The 23,462-nt window shown below is 34.6% G+C and overlaps 1 protein-coding gene across 2 annotated transcripts in view; it reads right to left on the bottom strand.

The window, feature by feature from the left end:
- LOC149802615 (uncharacterized) overlaps window positions 1-23,462 on the bottom strand; it is a 101,387-nt gene that overhangs the window by 16,232 nt on the left and 61,693 nt on the right. For both annotated transcript variants that reach the window (XM_089951924.1, XM_089951925.1), the window contains exon 10: window positions 14,736-14,805. In XM_089951924.1, the coding sequence (XP_089808050.1) occupies window positions 14,736-14,805 (70 nt within the window). The remainder of the gene's footprint in view (window positions 1-14,735; window positions 14,806-23,462) is intronic.

The following is a 23,462-nucleotide window of genomic DNA, read 5'->3' as shown; positions in this document are numbered from 1 at the left end:
CCATCAGAGAACTTGTGAAAACCTGATGTTGATATGACCATCCATCGAGAAGAACAAGATTTTCAGTATGTTTATTGTAGCAGCCATATTTGAAGTTGGGTCAGCTTAATTTTCGTTATTGACAAACTTAGTCTTCTGGCGAAATTCCGATGTCGATACAACTTTCCATTGAGGTAGAGTAGCAATATTAAGATTTTCATTACCAATGTTAATGCTATTCATGAAAAAGGTTACAAAAATGTAGTTTCTTTTCATATATGTGTATTGGTTGGGAGGGTGGGAAGTGGTAAGACTAATTTAACTGTGTAATACGTACCTGTCACTATTGTTTAGCTTTACCTTTTCTGCACTAGGAAACCCTCATCCATCTTTGCTAGGACCATAACTAATAACATCAGAGTTGGGTGACAGAGGGTATCAAACAGAAATAGGTATTACATAATTAAAATTGATCCTCTCCACACAATCTATATTTTAATATCATTAAAAACCAGTACCTATCTCAACTGTTTAGCTGAACATGTCTGCAATGGTTAGTTTGATGACCTCTAAAAGAAGAAAAATTGTAAAATTACTTTCCTCATAGCTAAGCCACTAAACTGCTGTTATACAGTAGAAGGCTGGGTCAATGTTTGTGCTAAAGCTATTGGACCTAGAGAAAAAATACTCTCATTTGATAAGGACCGAAGGTAAATGAAGGAAAAAAAGCAGGATGCAATCACCAAACGCCACCATCATAATGTCCTCTAAAGGTGAAAGATGGAGAGTGGCCCATGAAGTAGTGGTAGTTCTTACTTGAATTCTCACAAGTGACTTTCCTGAATGTAGGTGAAATCCATTTGCAGATGGTGGATGCTGAAATATTGGCTGAGCCCTTTAAGGGAAGGAAAAAGACGTTCCCTACCCATCCTTGTCCCTTCTGAAGACTCCAAAAAGAACCTAAGTGCCCTAATTGGACAAAGGAGCCTCTCCTGATCATCCCCAGCACAGATGTAACTCAGCAGAATATACTGGAGAATTTAAGCATGTCTGAAACAGTTGCTTTATAACCTTTGATTACAAGGCTAAACACGACTTTTCTTAAAGAGGAAAGGTAGAAAATCTGCTACCATATACTGTGAAGCAGCTAGGATTAATCTGTTCCTAGTGCACCAATCATAAAAGGTTCTCCACTTTGCATCATAGAACTTGGATGTAAATCATCTCTGGGGGTGAATGATTGTTGGCAATCTTGTTAACAAATTCTGCCTGAAAGATGGATCATCTGAGACAAGTGTTACTGAGTCTGTGCTCATAAAATAAGTAACAGAAAAGAGTGAAGACAACAAGCTTTGTAAAAATTTAACAAATAATTTATTTCCCTAGAATACAATGTGAAAAATGAGAGGAAAAAAACTTCGGTATTGCAAATTAAATCCAAATTATAATCCAAGAATTAAAGACACAAGTCCTAGTAATAAAAAGTCCTAAATATAACTCAGTTTGAGCTCTGCAGAGATCCAAAATTGAAGGTGATTATGTGTGTAATGTGTCAACAGTCTCTTGTTAAATCACAGAAAATATTATTCCAGTTTGAATTCTGTATACATTCTAGGGAATGTCTTTGTCCAAGAATTTTGTCAGAGCACTTTTGTATTTCCAGGGAAAATAATCACTTGAATTCAACAATCTCAATAAAACAAAATTCAGCCCAAACTGGACACAATACAATACAAGTTAACATGTCAAGCCCAACTGACAAACCTTTCTCAAAACATCAGTTATATGACTAATTAAGACACAAAACAGATTCCCGTATCAGGGTCAAAAGTTCATTCTTCTGGATAAAATAAAAGTTTGTTACCAACTGGCACATGATAAATATCACTTAGTCCAGGCATGACCTTAACTCAACTTAATGATTCTTACTCTGAGAAAGATATATAATCTGTTTACCAAAGCTGTCACTGATTTTGGAACAAGGTCAGCAACTAGATACAATGTTTTATTACTCATAGCATATAATGAAAATAAAAAAATAAAAAATGATTTTTTTTTATTACAAACTAACAAACAAATTAAATTTAACTAAATATTCAAAACACAAGTCAAGCATGAAGATGCCGAATTTGAGGATTGTTGTGAATCGGAAATCCCCTATGTTTTGAAAGTAGATTCTTATGCAGAGAATAATGCAAGCTTTGATGTCCTGGCCTTTTGAAGTACCTCTGGAATCAAAGTAAAGGGTAAGAACACACAAGCAAACAACTGATCCCACCTCATGATTTACGTGCCCACTGCCCAGGCACTTGGTCTGGGACTAAGTAGACAAAAAAATTTGTATCCACTAGAGGTTGCCCACCATAGACAGAACAAGGATTCTGTAAGTGCTTGATACTGAGACCATTCTGTTAGAACCAACCTCTGTACCTGCACAAAATGTCTGCTAGGATATTTGTCTATGGAATGCATCCAATGTGGAGGGCAATACCTTTCGACTCTGCTCCAAGTAGAAGGTTCAAAACTTCCATGCAGAGAATAGGAACATGAGTGCCTCTATGTCAGCTAAGGTATGCAATCACTAATGTGTTGTCTAGGAAGACCATCATGCAATGAACCCTAACTTGATCTGGACTCACAACAAGGACAATGAGCAAAGCTTTCATTTCCAAGTTCATTATGTGGAGGAGACTTTCTTTTTGGGGCCAACGGCTCTTTCTTTAATCTGCATATATCTGTCTCATGGAAGAGAAGAAAGCGTAAACCCTCCTTCACTGGAAAGGGCACATCAATCAATGTGATGCTCAACAAGGCCTCTGAAGAGAGGGCTAATCAAACACCAACCTGTAATGAAGAAACATGGATACACTACAGGAGAGGTGAGGCATCCCTAAGAGTGTCCACACACACACACTTCGGAATGAAGAGAGGGTTAGTATACTTCCATACCTCGACTCTTTTCCATCTCAAGTATTATTGTTGCAGCATGGGCTCAAAGGAGGGTTAGCTACTTTGGTGATGTGGTTGTACACTCTTCTTCAGGAAACTGGGCTGCCTAATGGCTTGTTCAGGTTGTCTTCAGTTACTGGATGGTTTTAACAGGCCAGTAAATGAAGCAATGGAACTATGTTGCTGGTCTTTTAAGACCCAAGGTGCAGTAACTGAAATGAGATTGTTCAATAAAGTTTCATATTCCAAGACATCAATCCTAAGAAATTTTTTGCAATGCTCTAGCAAAACCTTTGAAGTGTCCAATGTAACGTCTCTGCAAAGGTAGAGGAGCTCTGCGACAATGTCATGGTCATAGACAATGTGTGGGTTGATGTCTTTGCTACAGCCTCCAGCATTGGTTGCAATCCAATAGTGGATAATGACTTTTCCTTTGGTAAAATGAAGGAACTGCTGAGGTATGCAATAACCAATGAGGTTTAACTCAAATAAGATTGATTCAATGGCTAAATCCTGAAAATCTCAAATGGAACATCAACAAATTTAATAAATGGTAATTTATTAAGAATATCACTTCTTGTAAAAACACTTGGGCCTAATATTGGATAAATCCCTATCTTGGTACATACATATACAGTAAATAATATTTTTTTTATAGGAAATTACATTTCTCCAAGAAAACTTAGCAAATCATATTAATGTTAGGAAAATAAATTCTGCTACCTTCCAAATGCTGCCCTTCCCAAAAGACAAAATATGCACATTTTCATCTATATACACACAGATGAAGGGAAAAAAATCTCTTATCCATTACCTTTCATTACCACTGGAATATGGCACTGGTTGTAAACCAGTTTAAAATGATTGATACATCAACAAGGATGCTCGCATCTGTAAGGTGTTGTTGGGCGGCTTAATAATAATATGATCAGGCAAGTATTCTCAGAAAAACATAATTTACCCCCAAAAATAGTCTGCTTTATCCTTTAATGCATTCCCACATCATATTAATGTTGGGAGAATATGTAATATCATGAGCAAATGCTGAGCAGCCTACATCTAACATGACTGTGGGAAGAATTGCTCACTTTAAAAAGGACAACTGCTCTTGTAACTTGAGGACTGCACCAATGACAGTCACACAAACTGTGATGACCATACATAGGTATGAAGAAAATAATGAATTTTTCTTACTGATAACATTCTTGGTGAATCCAGTGAAAGAGAAAAACTAACGCCTTTAAAGAGGTTGTGCTATGTCAACTGGGCCTAGTGGTCATCTGGGCTGTACCCGCTTAAACTACCAGATACAATTTGTATCTCTGTTAAGCTAGATCATGGAGACAAAACCTAGGCTAGGTTAATTCTGCATGCCAGCCAAAAGGTTCTATTATTATGTCTTGGATCAAAAAGTTATTTTTGAATACGGTATCTGCAGAGATTGCTCTAATCTCATGAGTTCAAATCCTCAAAAAGGTATATCAATATTTTGAGATTTTAGTTATGTCAATCATATTCATCACTCAAGCTACAATGCTAGGGCTCACATCCTCTTTCTGGCATTCACCAGAACAAAGAGACAACATGCTCACAACTTTTTTCCACGACCTTCAAGTAATGCTTGTGAAAACAGACATGTTATTGCATCACACATGTCTTGATGTATCAACTGAAGAGAAAGAGCATATGACCTTTCTTTCATTGCTTGCTGAAAGCAACCTATTCTAAGCTACAAAGCCTGGTTGCATCGATAGGACCATGAAACCATCTAATTCATATCCGCCACAGCATGACAAGACAAGCTAAAAAAACTATTAAAAAAATTACTCCCAAAACCCAACATAGCCATGCTTCAAAAACCCCATAATTTTCAGTATCTTCAACAACAAAAAAAACCTTCACTTCAATATATGCCTGTAACATAAACCTGCATTAACATTAAACAGTCCTGATTCGACCTAAATGTTATAGTTGGAGCAGTTTAAATAAGGGCAATTAAAAGATAAAGAGGTCATAAATAAACAGCCACAATTTCACACATAACTTAATTGCTTGACAATAGCTAGTGTGACAAGTACCATGAAGACTTCTGTCAGTGAGCCCATTGTGCTAATTTGCATAGGTAAAGTTTATGAAGTGGAACAACCAATTCATTTCAAGTTAAAGAAAAATCAAAGAGATGCTAGATATGTACTGAAGAACAAGTTATTACATATCACTGCCCTGAATGTGAATGTTTAAGTCATCTGTATTAAAGATTATTGCAAGTTAATAAACAGCAGCAATGTTTCCTTGAAGACTGATTTTACTTTATGTATAAAATTCAAAGCAAGATTATTTCAGTTGTCTGAACAGTATTCAAATGTTATTCATTTGTGAGGTGATTCAGGAAGCAATAAGCTATTAGCAAAGCAAACAAGCCCAGCAAAATTAAATTTCAAAACTCAGAAATCTGGTTTGACACGAGTTCTACTTTGGAAAACATGGCAACAAGGGGAGAACTAATTCTTTGCATATACTGCAAACAATATATTGATATAAGCACTCTCGAGTGTACAACTTCCATCAAATCGGAGCATCATCTGTATGAAACTTATTCGTTATGTTGAATTGAACATTCAGATTAGTTCTCTTTATTATTATTCATTAAATCAATCTTGTTTAAATACTAACTATTAATTGACAAATGCTTTTCAGGATGATTTTAGCCAGGAAAAAGGAAGACAATATTAAACATGCGCTCCTATTTGCAGTTGATTTGTGTTGATAAAACACTGAGAGAGAAAAAATGAACACTGTCTGGGAATATGGCAGGCATGCTAATCTGAACTGGAGATCGTCAAAGTCCATTGAAAAGGCATGTAACTCATTCACCCTGCATGATGAAGCTAAAGCTATCAGAATGCATGTCTTGAAAGATAGTGGTTTAAGTTTAGTAAAGACTTGAACTGATTAAAGTTGAGCCATGTCAAAACCCACTAAAAAGTCCATTTAGGAAACAGGCTGAGATAATTGAAATTGGCAAGCAGGTCTGACAGACCTTTATCATGACCATTATTTTCTTTGTATTGACACCTCAGAACATTGAATATCATGAAGTGGTAGCCTTTGATAGTACTTGGAGCTAACTCTTGCTCATCAAAAAGACAAAGAAAAAAAAGACAGCACGATGTGAGACTGACAAACTCAATAGGACAACTTCTGACCTTGCACTAGTTCCTGAAAATGTGCCACTTTCCCTCATAAGCCTTCAAAGTGGATAGCTTTCGAGTGCACAAGATTCTTTCCACAACTGAAGTTTCAAGTTTTTTTCTTCGTAAGGCTTTCCTGACAAGAGTCTGTCATGAAGAAGCCTGTTCAGGAAGGATGAAAACTTGTGACTGCAACTGTTTGAGCAGGTTCAGTCTCACTGGGATTTTAGTGGGAAATTAGATCATTCACACATGACTAGTCACACCCTTTCTATTTCCATGCCATCTCAGTTTTGTGATAATGTATTGTAAACAGGTAAAAATTTGCTTAGTTTCATGGTAAAAACTAAAATTAGTAATTAACAAGGAGCAACTAACTGTAAAAAGTTGGTGTCTGCATTATTATACTTCAGAACATTGTTAGAAAGAACAAAATAGTCAAAGACAGATTATTCTGAAAAGTTGGAGTACCAAGATACAAATTGTCATCATGTTTTTCATTTAGTATAAGATTTTGATTTCTACACAAGTCCATCAGTATTTTCATAATGGTATTAATTTACTGATCTAGTATTACTCTTTTCTTAAACTGTACTCATTGAGAATTTGTGCAAAAACATTGAAAAAGTTAACGTAATTGGAATAAAAATTTGAAGTGTTTGAGAACGAACTCATTTTTTCCCAAATAATCATTGATGGTACTAGCTCTCACATTAAAGTCTCCCATCTGAAATTCATACTGATTAAAAATACATATGACAGTAATTTAAGATGCAAATATCAATTTCATCTCTAGTACAAAACCTTAAACATGATGGAAGAGTGTGTGTGTGACTTGGATTTGAACGTAGCTTTAGCAATGTTTCAGTCATATCGCTACAATGTCTGCAGTGTGGCAGTTTATAGTGATGTCTAGCACTGGGGCATCATGCCGCAGACATGTAGCATGATGTCCCACCCAGTCACATTATCCTGACACCAGGCCGACCAGTCCTAACACTAACCTCTTAATGCTGAGCGCCAAGCAAGGCAGTTGTTAGTACAATTTTTGTAAGTCTCTGGTATGACTCGGCCAGGGATCGAACCCACGACCTCCACTAGGCGACCAGAGCAGTATGATGGAGGAAATGAAGATGATTCCAATATAAATATTGTCAGTTTCAGAACCAGTTTTTGTCAGTTTCAGAACCAGTTTTATCGACTTTTAAACCCAAGAAGGTAATTTAAGATTGAATTACAGTTACAAAAAGAGAGATCAAATTCTTTAAACAACATCACAGATGGTTGTCAAATATGGAGTAAGCCTACTGCCTACCTGACCAGGAAACCTTCCATGCAACATTGCCCAATGACATCACAATGATAATTGCTACTGCTGCAATAATCAAAATGAACAGTTATTTTTTTTTGACAATCCTATAATTAATTCCAAAGGCTCAAATAAAAAGAAAATAATTTGGATTTATAGCACTGGAAACCAAAACCTCCCCAACCACCAGTTCAGAGTACATAAAGAACTTCAACCAATGATTGCTGTTGAATGTCATTAAATATGGAGCCACATATTAAGAGCAACTTTGCATGTACAAGTAGACAAAAATTTTACACCATTGGCAAACATGTTGATTAATAATTTGGGTCGATATACAAGGTATTATTGTTTACTTTATGTGTAACACAGTATAATTTCAAACACAAGCCAAAGAATTAAAAAAAATATTCCACTTTTGAACAAAAAATAAATGATGTGGAAATACTAAAGACTCTTTATTTTACAGTAAATACATTGCTGTAAGTCATTTCACAACTAAGTTTGCATAATAGTAGGTATTTCAGCTGGATTTCAAAAGATGAATGTGATGTTAATCATCATTATCATCATTTTTTTAAATATCTGTATGAGTTTGAGAGTTTATTAAAACAAACTGATTTTTTTATCACTTGACCTACCAACAGTAAAGAAATCACTCTTTTCTATTATGCTGCCAACAGTATTTCAATGTTCATGTATCATATAAAAACTGTTAATATAGGAATACAGCAGTATGCACTTAGCAGGGTTATTTTATGAACAGTAGGTTTATGGTAAATCTAAATACATGTCTAGTACTCTAGCTCTCCAGATCTAAGGGGAAAAGTACACAGGTATATTTGATGCAGAAGTGCTACCTAGAACCTGGACTAAATAATATACATCAGTATGCAAATGAATATATTAAGCAAAGAACTATAAAGTGGCTAACAGAATAAATAAAGATCACCCTGTTTCTCATATTTTTTTAATTAACTGACTAGTCCATGCAATCATGTTCCAGATAGCTTCAATGTCTTTATCCTTATCATATTAACCTGTTAACATACACGTGTTATCTTTCTTTTTATTTTAAAAGCAGAATATCTCTCTCTGCCACAGTTATTAGAATCATTGTACCATTAAACTTAATTTTGTGAAGCATCCAAATATTCTCATCGGATTCTTTACTCATAAATGCATATTTCATCTCTAGTAATAATTTTATGTTAATGCGTTTTTGTGGATGAATATTTGGATGTTGAAAGGTGTTGTGTTCAGCTTTAAAAAAAGTGTTCTGCATCAACTGCTGTAGCTAAGTAGACAGCTGCTTCATGTGACGTCACAGACATCCACTATCACAATTGCTGCAAAATTCCAGTTGGGGCAATACAACTTGATCTGTGCATTACAAGTCTCATGACATGGATAGCAATGACAACCATTATATCCAGTTTGTGACATATCTGCAATGCGCATACTGTATATTCACACTAGCATGATACATCTTAGTTATTCCCTCTATAACATCTGCATACATGCCAACCATGAGGTATAAATGTTATTATTGCTAATACAAGTGTCCAAAAAGTGTAATCTGAGTATAAAAATCCATATATTACATTCCATAATTACAGTACAGTGTATGAAAAACTTACATTTATTTTAGCCACTAACCTGGTTTTGCAACTGCTCAAAATTCTTGTCACAAATGGGCAAATTGCATGTGGATTAAAACCAGAATACAAACAAAAAATATACTGACAAACTATTTATATTCAACTATCACTTTAACTAGTATGTATGTAAAACTTTCACAGAAAGTTTGTGAAGTCGTGAATTCTGCAATGAGCAGGGATTGCGCTGGGCTTTGCCAATGTTGCAAATTGCGATTTTTTTCCTTATTGGTGACAAAATATACCACCTGGCAATCTTTTTAGCAACAACATGTTTGGATGTTAAAAACTGTATATACAGTCTTGGGTTTGGAATTGAGAAATTCAAAGCATCATGACAGGAAGCTGTAAACTTGGATATAAAATTGCAATGAAATCTATAGTTACATAAACAAATCCTTTGTTCATATTGACAAACCACCCTGACATGGCATTGCTATATCATAATCCACTTATACTGATGTTTGGCCTTAGTACTCTGTGATGTAATATAACCCAAATAGTCACTACCTCACTGGCTACAATCGACCAACTCTGAAGGTGGGAACTTAATGACTACAATCTATCAGACGATGGCAATTTTTTTCCTTTAAACTTCAAAGAAAACAGATTACCTTTTAAGCATCAATCGTTCTGTATATATACAAAGCAAATGAAAACAAAATTCTGTCTCCATCAATGTTGTACAATTATTTGATGTTTCCACAGCAATAACAAATGGGCATTTGTTTGGTCCTTCAAAGAGGGCCTTTAGTGGAGCCTTCAATAACACATTAACCTTCATCAAAGCAATCTGAACACCTTTGATCAAAGAAAGTCTGCAACAAACCTAAATAAAAGCATTGTTTCATTTTTCATAGTGATTGGAACATATTTTTTGTGCTGTGAAAGTTTCCTGTTTGCAGAAACAGCTAATGCTTATGATCGCTACCAATGTTGGTTAAAAACCGACAATAAAGTTCCGATATTTTGAAACAATAGATATCTGGCCATTGAGTTAAATGAAGGTGCGACATCTTACAAGCATGTGAAACTTTTTAATTTGTTCACGTTTTCATTTCCCTATGAATATCCTCATCCCCTTGGTAGTCTTGGCATCATGGTAGTCGTCTCTGGTTGACCAAAATCTAGGCCAATTTAAGTACAAATACATGTAGCATATAAACAACATAATAAATATCAGAGTGCATTGTTTCTGGAAACGTGTTTCTTGACAATCGGATATAGATCAAATGACAACTACCATTTTACATACATGTTTTAGCTGTGTTTCTGACAGGATTTGACTGATGCATTAATTTTCTAACATATGATCGAATACTTAAGTTCACTAACTTTTCATATGCATGTATATTATTTAACACATTGTGTAGCGTACTGCACAAATGTAAGTTGTGAATATACAAGTGTATTTCAGACCAGTTCTCTTCATTTAATCAAAATTTCCACATTTTCCATTGCGTAAATCCTAGTCACTGACGACAGGTCATCTCTTAAAAATTTCACTTATATGTGAAATTTCGATTTCTTTTCAGCCCCCCCCCCCCTTACATATCTAAACATCCACTTATGTCGACAATATTACCTTGGTCCCAAGGATGTCGAGATAATAGGACAGTACTGTATTATGAAACTTGCGACATTTTTTTAAAAATTAGCAACAAAATATTGAGGTTGCCAATTTTTTGGGCTACAACTTTTTTAAAACCAGCGCCATCCCAGAATGAGCATGATGATCATGTTCTCAATCTGAATGCTGTGTTACATCACTCACAATTCTTTTAAAATTGTAATGCAGCACTGATTTGTCCTTTTTTCTGAGATCTTTTGAACTTCTAAATGATCCATCTGCTTTAACATTTTCAGTCATATGATATCCACAAGTCACACCATTAAGCTTTCTTTGTTTAACATCTGGCACACTTTTCTTTCAAAGTAAATTACTATTCTTACACAGCAGTCATCTTTATAAGATTATTCTCAACTATATATGAATGTATTTAAAGAGACGATAATAAAATGATAAACACAACAAAAATTTCTTTATTGCTTTATTTGTATTTTATTTTTTACTGCATGAAAAAAGAATGTAACGATTATCCCAAAAGCGTAATGGTCAGCATGTATGCACCTGAAGCTGACCTACCCCATCTTCAACACAGACCTTTTTAACTTTGTCTTTCATGTATATGATAGTGTTTCTACTAGAAATGCTTAGAAGAGACCTCATTTGCATTTTTCAATGTCTGCCTTCATTACTTGCACCAGTCACATCATCAAAAAAAGATTTTTCTTAAAAAAGAGATATTTCGAAATATGTTGAAGCTTATTGCTAATCCTTTTTATGTTTTTTTTGATTGTATGGACTTTCCATATCGACTTCTGCAAATAAATAACATTTAAATCAAGGATGACTGACAGTTGTACTTGACAGACTAAACAATGAATGCAGGACCATAAAAATTTGAATAAAATCTGCCAAACATAATAACCATATTATATCAGGCTAAGATAAAGCTTCAAAGCAAATGTGAACAAATAAAGACTGATGTGAAAGTGTTCCTGGGGCTGTTCCATTTAAACATACATAGTACCCAGGGAAGGCAGTTTTTTAAAAACACATATGCCATTATACTTTGATTTCTCAGAGCGAGTAGCCCACATTAAATGTGCCTTCCCTAGGTCCCAGGCATGTTTTACTGGAACAGCCCATAATCTATTTGGTTGAGAATTTGTTTTGTTTTGTGTTTCCAAGAATGTTTAAAAGCCACTGGAATACCCATTGATATTAGTGTTCACAATTGCAATATAACTAAAACTGAAAGAAGATATCTGTTGCACACTGCCAGAATCATGACCACTTAAGCAATACATTTTCTTTCATGAATATAACAGTGATATACTGAAAAATCAATCAGACCATAATTCTGTAAAATATGGTAAGAATCGGTTCAGAGCTTGTCAAGATTAAGCTTTGTAGCAAATTTACTTGCTCTACATCCAGCGAGGATCATAGCTCAAAGAAATGTAAGCAAAATGTATTCCCAACTTGTCAGGCCTTGTTGAAGTGAAGAATTATAGGAAATTTGAATGAAATGATTGCTGTGTTTATGTCCCATTGCCAACCCTGGGTTACAATAAAATATTCATAGGAAATTTTAAAGAGATGAATGCTGACTATTCTGTCCTACTGCATACATGCCAACCCCTGGTGAGGAAAAGTGCAATCCAAGTGGACAAAAAGAGTAATCCAACAAGAAAAAGAGTAATCCACATATAACATGATAAAATTCAATGAGCATATGTACAAAATGATTTATTTATCCCTCTGGACTTTTAACATCAATTACTGCTTCAAGTTTTCATATACAACACTCTGAGCTTTAAAAAGCAACAGACTCCAATAGAGCACTAAGTGCTGGGTTACTGAACCTGAATCTGAATTCAGTTTTACTTTTGTTAACAATGCTGAACAATCTCTCAGTCAGCATTAGAATGGTAAAAAAAAAACTATTCCTTTCATAACCTGGCAAGGAAGATGAGATTTATATCTTCCAGTTATTGGGTCTTTTAGATGGGAAATAAGATGAAAAAAATCAACTCTGTCCGCATGAAGTACATTGTCAGGTAGAGTGCCAACTTGATACTTCAGGCGTTCTCCTTCTAATTTATCAGCAGCCTTTTCTGAAGCATGGTGCATCATATCACAGAGACAATCTGATATGAACAATGATGGAGACATTTTTCAAAATATAGAATGCAACTTCTTTATGAATTCTAGTCATCACTAATGCAGTATCAGCTGAAAACCCCAAACAGTTCTGCAAACATATGTTTATTCAAAGCATTATCAAGCAAATAAAAACAAAAATGTTTTCTCCAGTGGAATCTACTGTTAATTCTGGTAATGAAAGAAGAGTACTCTGACTTTGCCCTTTTTGTTGTCAAAGTCTCTTACACAGGCTGGGTACAATTATTTGTCATAATCACTACTCCTGTTTGTTGCAATACTAAAAGGACCAATTTTCATGGCTTCTGCAATTTTAAGTGAAGTATATTCTGCTAAATACCTAACAATATTAGATGTTTTTGTTTTTGCACAAGCATATTTTCAGGAAACGTCCGTTGGATCAAAGGACCAATGTAGTCTTCTACTGCTAATGATAGTCCATGTTCTATTAAGAACTTGGTACATAACGCCTCTGCATTTATAAAATTTGTGTCCACAATTTAGTTCTGCTGTAGTAAGACAAAGATGTTACCTTAGTATTGGAGTTAGAAAAACGAGCTAATTCAATGTTTCTTTGTTTTACCACCATGGCCAATATTAAAATCCTTTCCACACAGCCTGCAAGGGACGTGAAGCTGCCCTAGAATGGAACGCTGTAATATGTAATTCATGTATTCATCTCTGAATAGATTTTTCATCTTTTCTAATCCATCGGTGAAATTATTTAAAAAACATTTTGCTCTAACACATGCATCAACTAGAACAAATCTGACTCGACTTTTAGTGCCAATAACCTACAAACTGGTCCTATATCAGATATGAATTTGAACAAAAAATCTGCAAGCAAAGATTACAAATTAGAAAACCAGTCTGTTCTCTCCTAACTAAGCCATACAGCTGCTATATATAAAAACCGAGTTCAAAAGTTTGAAAGCAGAACCAGCATGTTTCTTGGAAACAGAGCAGCTACTATAAATAGAACATAATACTATTAGGAAAGTGCATGGAAGTCTACGGACAAGAATACTCTTATGTCGTAGTTGGATAGAAGATATATTTATATATTTTCTGTCTGTGGGATTAACAGGATGTTAATAAAAATAGAAAACAAATTATTAATTTTTTGGGAGGGGGATATATTGAAAACGCATAATTCGAATATATTTAAGCATAAGGCATAATTTAGTGAAAAGAAGCTTAATGATTATGCCAAAAGTGTAATGGTTGGCATGTATGCTATTGCCAGAGCCATTCAATTAAATTATCATTGGATCTCTCAAAGAAATTAATATCAACTGTTTCTATATCCTACCGCCAACGGTGTAGGTTACAATTAACTTGTTAACCCTATGTGCCATGTTTATGCATCATGAAGTACCATACTTCCAAGCTCTGCAATGTTAACATCATTTACAGTTAACCAAAGTGGGTGGCATTACAGCAAATAAGGATGTAGTTCTCCAATGTTATCAAATAATGTAGACTTTCTACTGCCATTAAAAATTACAGCTGATGCCTTTTTATTTTATCCTGAAAACTACAGATTTCGGAAATGAAGTTTGTTTTCTGATTGGACTTTTGGCCTTAGATCTTAAGCAAACTGTTCCAAACTGGACATCGACAGATGAACCTTCGCAAAAAGCAGGACAAGTTTGATATTAGGGGTACAAGGGGTCAGGACAAAAAAATTGTGGGTCCAATATATGGAAAAAACATAACAATTTTCACCCTTTTGCACATGTGCGCAAAGGAAACAGTCAATCAAAACCAACAGCGTTTATATCCCTAACCATTTAGCTAAGCAAAAATCTCTTGGAAACAGGCGTTTGGATGCATTCAGAATGGGTTTCCTGCTCTTATTTCAGACAAAAATGAAAAGAATCTCTAGGGGTCAACAGTTAAATGTACTGATTATTTACCTTGCCAACTTCATGCTGAGCATCCTCTTGTGAGATCCTGTATGGGCTGCCTCCCACTGTCACATTTTCACTTAAAAAGAAATATTATAAAAATAAATCATCTTTTGTATGGTGTATGTCTGCCTTTCTTCTATCCTCCATCTTAAATTATATCAAACCATATCTGCCTATAATTTATCTGTGAAAACAAAGACACTGCCTTATACTTTCATGCTCCTCTGCACATTTTCCAGTCTCATCAGACTGCAACTATGCCTAAAGAAACACATACTTTGGCAACTCTTTTACAGTGTAGATAAAGGCAACATCTATCTCTGTCTCTGTGTGTGTCTCTTTCGCCCCCCCCCCCCCATATACCTACTCAAGCACAACTTTGCTTTATTCCAAATCACTCACCTGCATATTTAAAAAAATTTCATGTTCAGATGTATAAAAATGTATAACTACATTGTACAAATCTAAGGATTTATTAAGGATAATTGGTAATGAAGCTCATTATAGGAACAAATGTACCCCTAAACTAGGAATGTGTCTATATGACACACATGTCCATGCCAATTTGAGAACAAATTACCTGACCTCAGCATGTGACCAAATCGGGGTGGGGTGGGGGTGGTGGCAGGCACAATAGGATCACAAAGGTTGCAAACCAATTCAATAGACCTAATGCATTCTGTCATCACATGTACACAAGCCTTATAGTATACTGCATCATAGAATTGTTCCAGTTGCGTCACAAAAAATGATACAAAGCAATTTTTATTGTTATAGATGACATTTAGTGCTTAAAGATGAATTTTGTTTTTATAATAGTGTTTAACAAAATATTAAAAGGAATTTTAAGATAAAGATCATGTTTCTGACAAATAATCTTACAAAAATTATTGTCAACATTTTTCCTCAAAGAATAACATCATAAACTTGTCTTACATTTCATCATTTATGTACAAATACTGGTATTTTTTAACTTAAGTGCAGCTCTCCTTCATTAGAACTCGGTAGTCAGGGTCCATTACTGCTGGCTGTGTTATGTACCAAACCATGTTAAAATGAGAATCACAATATATATTGAATTACAATATATGATACATGTAAAATACTGATTGTGGTATAGAAAACACTATCCAAATTCCGTAACTAATGGTGTTTTAAAAAAGAAAATGATGACACAAGACTAAGTTTCCCATTGCTTTCTTTTAACTCTTAGTGTTTACACTGATTTTGTTTTGGAAAGTGTTTTGAGAGCATACTTCAATAATCAATTAACTTAGTATTGTCTCCCTTTATTGCTTAGTGTAAGTGATTGATCTTGACAGGTATTTCATTTGTGTTTATATATATGGCAGTATTGCTTTAACCAACGATACCACTGCTGTTTGTTGTCAGCGTAGTTTTCTTTTGTATTATTTATTTTGGGTCTTTGTTAAAGTTAATCCATGAAATGAAATATCTATGAATATGCAAACTTTGACTAGAAATTCCACAAATTTAAGTACATATGAAAATGTTTTTTATTTATTTATACAAAACCATGAAAATTGGAACCATGAAAATAAAAGAAACCACATTATTTCAACATGCTTAGCATGTCATTCAACTTCGGGTTTTTTTCAGAGCTAAGAACTGGTTTTGAAATATTAAAAAACTAATTAGGGCTGTTCCTTTAAAAAATAAATGGGACCCAGGGAAGGCACTTTTAAAGTGGGGTACTCACCCATAGATGCAATTAAAAAAATTCTTATCATTTTAATATGAACTCTATGAAATCAAAGTACACGGATATATATTCTTTAAAAACTGCCTTCCCTGTGTACCATGTATGTTTAAATGGAACAGCCCTTATACAGCTGAATTGTAGCAGCTGTTTGCATCATCCCTTTTATATTGACAAGCTACCATCCTATATTTTCTCTTCAAAGGATTGTGTAAAGTCCCTTAATCACATGCATGACTACCCTGTATGAATTTATGTATGTAAACAGGTAATTCAATCCATTATCTACGTATCTATTGATCTATCTTTCAGCCAACTATTTTGCACATAATCAATTGAAATCAATACCTTTAAGTATTTAGAAATACATCAATTATTTTACAAGTCATGAAATTGCTACTATTAATGATTTTGCCAAGAGTTATAACATTTATATCTCCTTTTGGAGGATCATACATCCATGTGCATCATAACAATTTGATAAATGGCCAACACCAGCTATCCATGAGTAAGGACCATTGTCAGCATGACTGCTAGGTCCACTACTGTCCATACTGTCTTGATAGTACTGGTAAGTTCCAGTGCCCAGCATACATCTTACAGTGTGCACAAACAAGCAAGAAGAATGTGGAAAGTCTGGTTATTCTAGAGTGTCAGTATGTGTATTTTTCATGCATTTGTAGAAAAGTATGCAACATTTCCATGTTGATGCAGGAATAAAGCACCAATGTATATCTCATTATATAATTCCAAAGACTTGATACTAATAATATTTAGCAACAGACAAATAGAAATGTTTGCTAATACGACATCGGACAGGTTTATACAGCATTTACTTCACACATGTATGTCGTCAGCTGTTACACCTCCAATATGGAGTAATCACTGATAAAATGGTTATAGCTAATTAACTACTACACTACAGCATAAATGAAGAATTTTTTTTCTCACCCAGAACATTTCCAAAATTTAGGGGTTCAAGACTAAATCTTTGAGAGAATTAAGTACAGACTTAATTCATAAAATTAATGGACTTACATGCCTGTGAAAAGAAAATGTCCCAAATTGGCACTGCATCCAAACGATAGTAAACTACAATGTCCACATAGTCAAACCATCACTGCTAGTCCCTATGACACTTTTAAAAACAAGATAAGCAAAAGATCTGATTGGTAAGAGAATCTTAGTTCATTTAATTCAACTGATGTAGCAGTCAAATGAAGATTGCAGATGTGAAAATCTTCACTGATTCAACATTTTAAAATAAGAACTGCATGTTTACAGCAAGCAATAAACCAGAATTATCCTGTGCCTAATCCACAAAGTTGCCATCAAGCAGTCACAAGTATTCATTCTGGAGAGCAGTAGAGGATCACTGATTGTTTGGCTGGTTGATTGACTTGATGAGCTACTTATCAATGGACTTAAGCTTGGAATTAGTATGTACCATGAATGGCACATTATATATACACCCACCAGTGTTTAAAAGTCCTTTATGTAGACACTGGAGATTAATAACCAATGTGTCTCAATGATCTTGTTCTTTATTTAAAGTCGTCCTGAAGCCATTATTTCACAGCTGCCAATCCCAGAGCACAAAAATACTGACTGATTATGATAAATATACTGATTTTCTGGAACAAATACTGATTTTTAAAACTTTAATGCATACATAACTATTTACAACATCTACAACCATCTGTAAAAAAAAGTAGGATAATAACTTACTTATTTAACGTTAAAGATGCATGTGCTGCACTCTTGCAACTTCAAATCCAAAATTAATCAAAGAATTAAAAAACAGAAGTCCTATTATTAAAAAATCCTAAATAAAACTGAGTTTGAATCCTGATGAAATTCAAAATGGAAGACAATGACATCTGTTGTAACCTGTCAAGTGCTGCAGTGTCAACAGTCTCTTGTTGAATGATAGAAAATATCATTTCAGGTTTTCAATTCTGTATAAATTTTGATAAATGTCCTTGTCCAATATTTAGAGCACTAGTATTTCCAGAGAAAACAATTACTTGAAATCCAAATAATTTGAAGAAAATAAAATAGTTAGCCCAAACTGGACACAACATAAAACACCCGGACGTCTCAAGTGTTAAGGCACAAATGACCATTCTTTCTTAAAACATCAATAATAAGTCTAACTACAATGCAAAACAGATGCCCAGATGAGGGTCACATGGTCATTTTTCTAGAACAAAATAGAAGAATTTTACATGCCTAACATCACATACTACCAGTATGGCCTTAACTAAAATCAATGGCTCTTACTCTGGGAAAGAATTTTTTTTAAAAATTGTTTACCAGAACCCTACTGGTTATGAATCAAGGTCAGGAACTAGGTCGGCATTATATACAAGGTCACTAAAAAATTGTTTATGTCATAAATTTAAAAAGATCAGTCAGAACTGATCTCTATTCTGGAAATATCAAATCCAGTAAATAAAGTTACATTACAGAAGCATGTAATGAAATATAAAAAAATAAAACTAACAAACAAACAGTTAAATTAAATCTAATATAAATTAAATCAAATATACATAACAGTCATGAACTAAAGATATTATGTAAAAACCATTTTTATTCTTTCTACTGCAGTGACCTTCATCTTTCACCTTATGATGCCAATTAACAGGCTTCTTTCTAACTCTAAATGTAAGTCATTAACAAACTTTGGTGACGGAAAACAGTCAACAACAAACAGTTTTATAAAGAACCATTTTCTTCTTTCAGTCAGAGACCCTGATATTTGACCTATTAACCCAAACTTGATAGGCTTCTTTCTTTATCAAGAAGAACTTACCTGTAAAGTTTGGCAAAGACAGGTACTATAGAGCTGATGTTACTGTGCAGAAAAGTTAATGGACTAACAAAAAGGCAGGCGTATTAAAAGTGGAAGGATTAAAACACATATACCACTAACAGTACTAGGACTCAAAACCGATTTGGTTTACATTTTTCCATTAGAGAGTGAATGCAGACTTACAAACATGAGCACTACCGTATTTCATGTTATTTTTCGTACCCGTTAATTTTTCGTACACCATCAAGCCATAAAAATAATAATTAATTAATTCTATCATATTTTTTTGTACACAAAATTTAATATTTTTTTGGTTATCCTATTATTTTTCGTACATAAAACGATCTTCTGTGAAGATTTACTTTTGCCAATGTGAAAAAAAAAATGTACTGCCCTTTAAATTTTACAGCCTAGAATAAGAGATAAAATCTTTGGTTTAGTTGCATTTTTATTTTTTATTTATCCATTATTTTTATTTCATTTTGTTAAAACCGAAGACAGGTTCCCATTTCAAACGGATTCAAAAATAGATCAAAGTTCGATTTAGGTACATCAAATGACCAGGGTATTGTTTTGCTAAGCAAGTTATGAGTAATGACTAACTTTGGGCATGTTCTTAACTGAGGCACAAGTCGTCAATTCATTTTCAACTGGTTGAGATCTTTTGAAGAAGGAGTGTGTCACCAAACATGAATCCAGGCGGGGTAAGTAATACATGTATGTTAATTTTGCTCATTGATCTTTTACTTTTGCCATCAATACCATGTTACGACTCCATTGTCTTAATCTACGCAACAAGAAATAGCAAAACAAACAAGTTTTGCATAATTGAAATTAATTTATTTCTCAAAATACAGAAGTGAAATAATTAAATTAACTTACAGCATGGTGAATGAATTCTTGTTTCCTAAAAGTCCTTTCAATTACAATAATTCCAAGAAATCCGAAAAATGCTCCTTCTGTGTTGAAGTTTCAAATGTACAGAAACATTTCCAAAGAATTCACCAATTATAAGTGTGTAGAAAGCCCGTTGCTCAGCTTACTCAGAAAGGGCAACTGTTTTATTAAATGAGAATCTATTCACATTCATTTTATTGACCTTCTTCGTCTTTTGTATTGGCAAGAAAATATAATGATTGATGTATTTGTTCTGTTGTTGTCATTACAATATATACTGCTATTCATCAACAGCTGGACAGCGTCGTTAATGAGCGCTCTTGATTACGTCAGTCGATGTAATAAAGCAAAGCACGCATTTGAAAGCGAGTTCAGAAGCCATTGGAGTTTATTTATCCAGTAAAAATAATATCTCAATAAAGGAAGACGCGAAGACCACAGACCATTTGGCAATTAATCCTATTGGCTCAATATAGTAATGCAGTAAAAAAAACTATAAAAACCCAGTTACTTTTAATCATAAATGCAAAAGTCATTGACTGCGTGAGTTCGTGTTATGTATGCCCATAGTTAATATCTTCAAAGATCTTGGTCTGTTCATGCTTGGGTATGTCATTATTAAGTTTCTTCAAACCCCTGCCAAAGGGAGAGACTTTTATCCCACCACCACCTAAATGCACTGAACCACCAAACAAAAGGCGGAAAACTGGACCTGGACGGCCCAGAAAAGACAAAGGTGAAACCCATCACTTGTCTGTTACTTCAGTTACCGAGATCGCCAATGTAAAAGATGATGTTGAACTGTATAAATCAAATATTGATGCAGCAGATAATGCCATCATACCCAAAGATACTGTTGAAAAGGTGCCCATTGTTGCTGACAAATTTCCTGAGCCTGCAGTAGACAAGCTGGACTACAGCAAAGATATGAGGGATATAAGCCAGTTTCCTGGTACTGCAAAGTCACCAGTAAGAGGAAAGCATACGAAATGGGACATTAACGATAAAATAAGAATTGCTGAGGAGGCAAAACTATGTGGAATTAGGCCCATAGCTGCAAAATACCACCTTACACCAAGCACTTTATCAAGCTGGATGAAAATGGATTTTTCAAAAAATATTCAAAGGACAAAGAAAGGATCTATTCCAGGTGCCAGCCGACCCTTGACGTATTCGCATGAGAAGGAGCAGGAAATTTTATCCTGGTTACTCTGTATGCGGGACCATCACGTGCCTGTAACAATTAAGATGTTACAAAATTATGCTACTGCAGTTATTCAGGAGTAAAATCTAAAGTTTCAGGGCTCAAGAGGATGGGTTGATGGATTTTTCAAGCGAAATGGACTCACACTGAGATGTAGAACTTCAATATCTCAAAAACTACCTCGAAACCTAGAGGAAAAAAAAAGAGTGCTTTACCCGATATATAAGAAAGATGCGGGAGGATGAGGAATTTGACGAATATTTAATTGGCTATATGGACGAAACCCCAGTGTATTTCAACTTGGTTCCAGGGAAGATAGTTGATAGAGTCGGAACGAGAGAGGTGTGTATTAGAGGTACCGGCAGTGACAAACGCCATATAACTTGTGTATTGACATGCCTGGCATCTGGTGACATGTCGCGACCCATGATAATCTTTCGGGGAAAAAGAAATTTAAAAAATCTAAAAATCCCAAAGGGAGTTGTCGTCAAAGTTCAACAAAAAGCATGGATGGATGAACACCTAATGTTGGATTATATTGAAGAAGTTTGGAAAGTACACACGAAGCGCACACCCTCTCTCCTAGTGTTGGATTCATTCCGTGGCCATTTGACTGATGGAGTAAAAAAAACTCCATGAAAAAATCCAGAACAACAATGGCAGTAATCCCCAGTGGATGCACAAGTAAACTACAGCCACTGGATGTGTATCTAAAAAAGCCTTTCAAGGGACTGTTGTGGAAGAAATGGTCAACGTACATGAAGGACCAGACTTCCAAAAATATTGCAACCAGGGAAGCTGGTGAGGAGGCAACCGAAAAAATTCCAGCCCCTTCAAAGCAGCAGATGACTGACTGGATTTTTGAAGCCAATGAAGAATTAAAGAAAAAAAGGACATGATAATCAGTAGCTTCAAAGTTACTGGCCTTTCAAATGTATTAAATGGTAGAGAGGACCACTACATAAGGTGCGACAATGCAGCTCCATTGGAAAGTCTTTCCAGTGACGAAGGATGTGAATGGTTTGAAGGTTTTGAGCTGGAAGACTTGTAAAACTCTTGACAATTATGAATGTTTCATTGCATCATGTTTTTGTATTTGTTTTGTGCATTCGTCCAACGTTGGATCACAAATTATGTCCTTGAAAATAACATGCTATGTTTATAATACAAAAATATTTTTATATACAAGTTGCTCTGTTGTTCTCTCTCTCTCTCTCAAAATCATTTGCCCTTTTTTCAACTGGCTTCAGAACACGTATCAGTAAATTAATATTTTTCTCGAGCTAATGGACTTGTACACATTTTCAATACCCCATGGGTAGCCTCATTTCCCTACGTAAAGCCTCCTTAATTTGATCTGTAGAGGTGAATCTGGTCTTCAATCCAGTATTTACTAGAAAAGACCAAGCTAAAGGTCAAGCGTATTTAATTAGCATGTATATTACCTCTGCATAGCCATGTGGCACAGTGACAATGGATCTCATAATTACAACCAGGTTTTAATTGCCAATGGACTATAATAGTGCTCTTGTAGTGTTTACATAAAGAATAACACAACTGACAGGTAACTGAACAATTAAGATTATTTTCTTATTTCTCTCTCTCTCTCTGTCTCTCTCTCTCTCTCATAATAACAACAGATTTTTTCTGGAGTTGAGCAGAATGAGACCGATTTTATACATTAGTTTTGTACGTTAGGTTGTCAAGTGTCGTGTGTTCCACAGGCCTTGTCAGGTATGATCCCTTTATTTTTCCTACACGGTAATTACCACAAAATGATAATTATTTATTTTACATATAATTTTTCGTACATTGAAATTAATAATATTTTCTCGTGTACGAAAAATAACATGAAATACAGTATTTTGAAAATGTTACAATACAAATATTGTCAAATAGCCTTTGCTTTATTGGAGTTGTATAACATAATCCCTTGAAGCTATTAATCCGAGCGAGTTTACTAAGAGAAAAGATTTAATATTGTTTTCTTCATCAAGTAATCAGAATCATCTTGATCATGAGCTTACTTGGATGACAGTTTTGAGCTGTTATATCTCCTAGCTTATTCCTTGTATTTACATATGTGACATCATCCTG

Source organism: Sinohyriopsis cumingii, chromosome 3 (assembly GCF_028554795.1).
Source record: "Sinohyriopsis cumingii isolate HCF-2022 chromosome 3, ASM2855479v2, whole genome shotgun sequence".
Classification (NCBI taxonomy): domain Eukaryota; kingdom Metazoa; phylum Mollusca; class Bivalvia; order Unionida; family Unionidae; genus Sinohyriopsis; species Sinohyriopsis cumingii.
The sequence above is the reverse complement of the archived record's forward strand: the minus strand, read 5'-3'. Positions and strand labels throughout refer to the sequence as shown.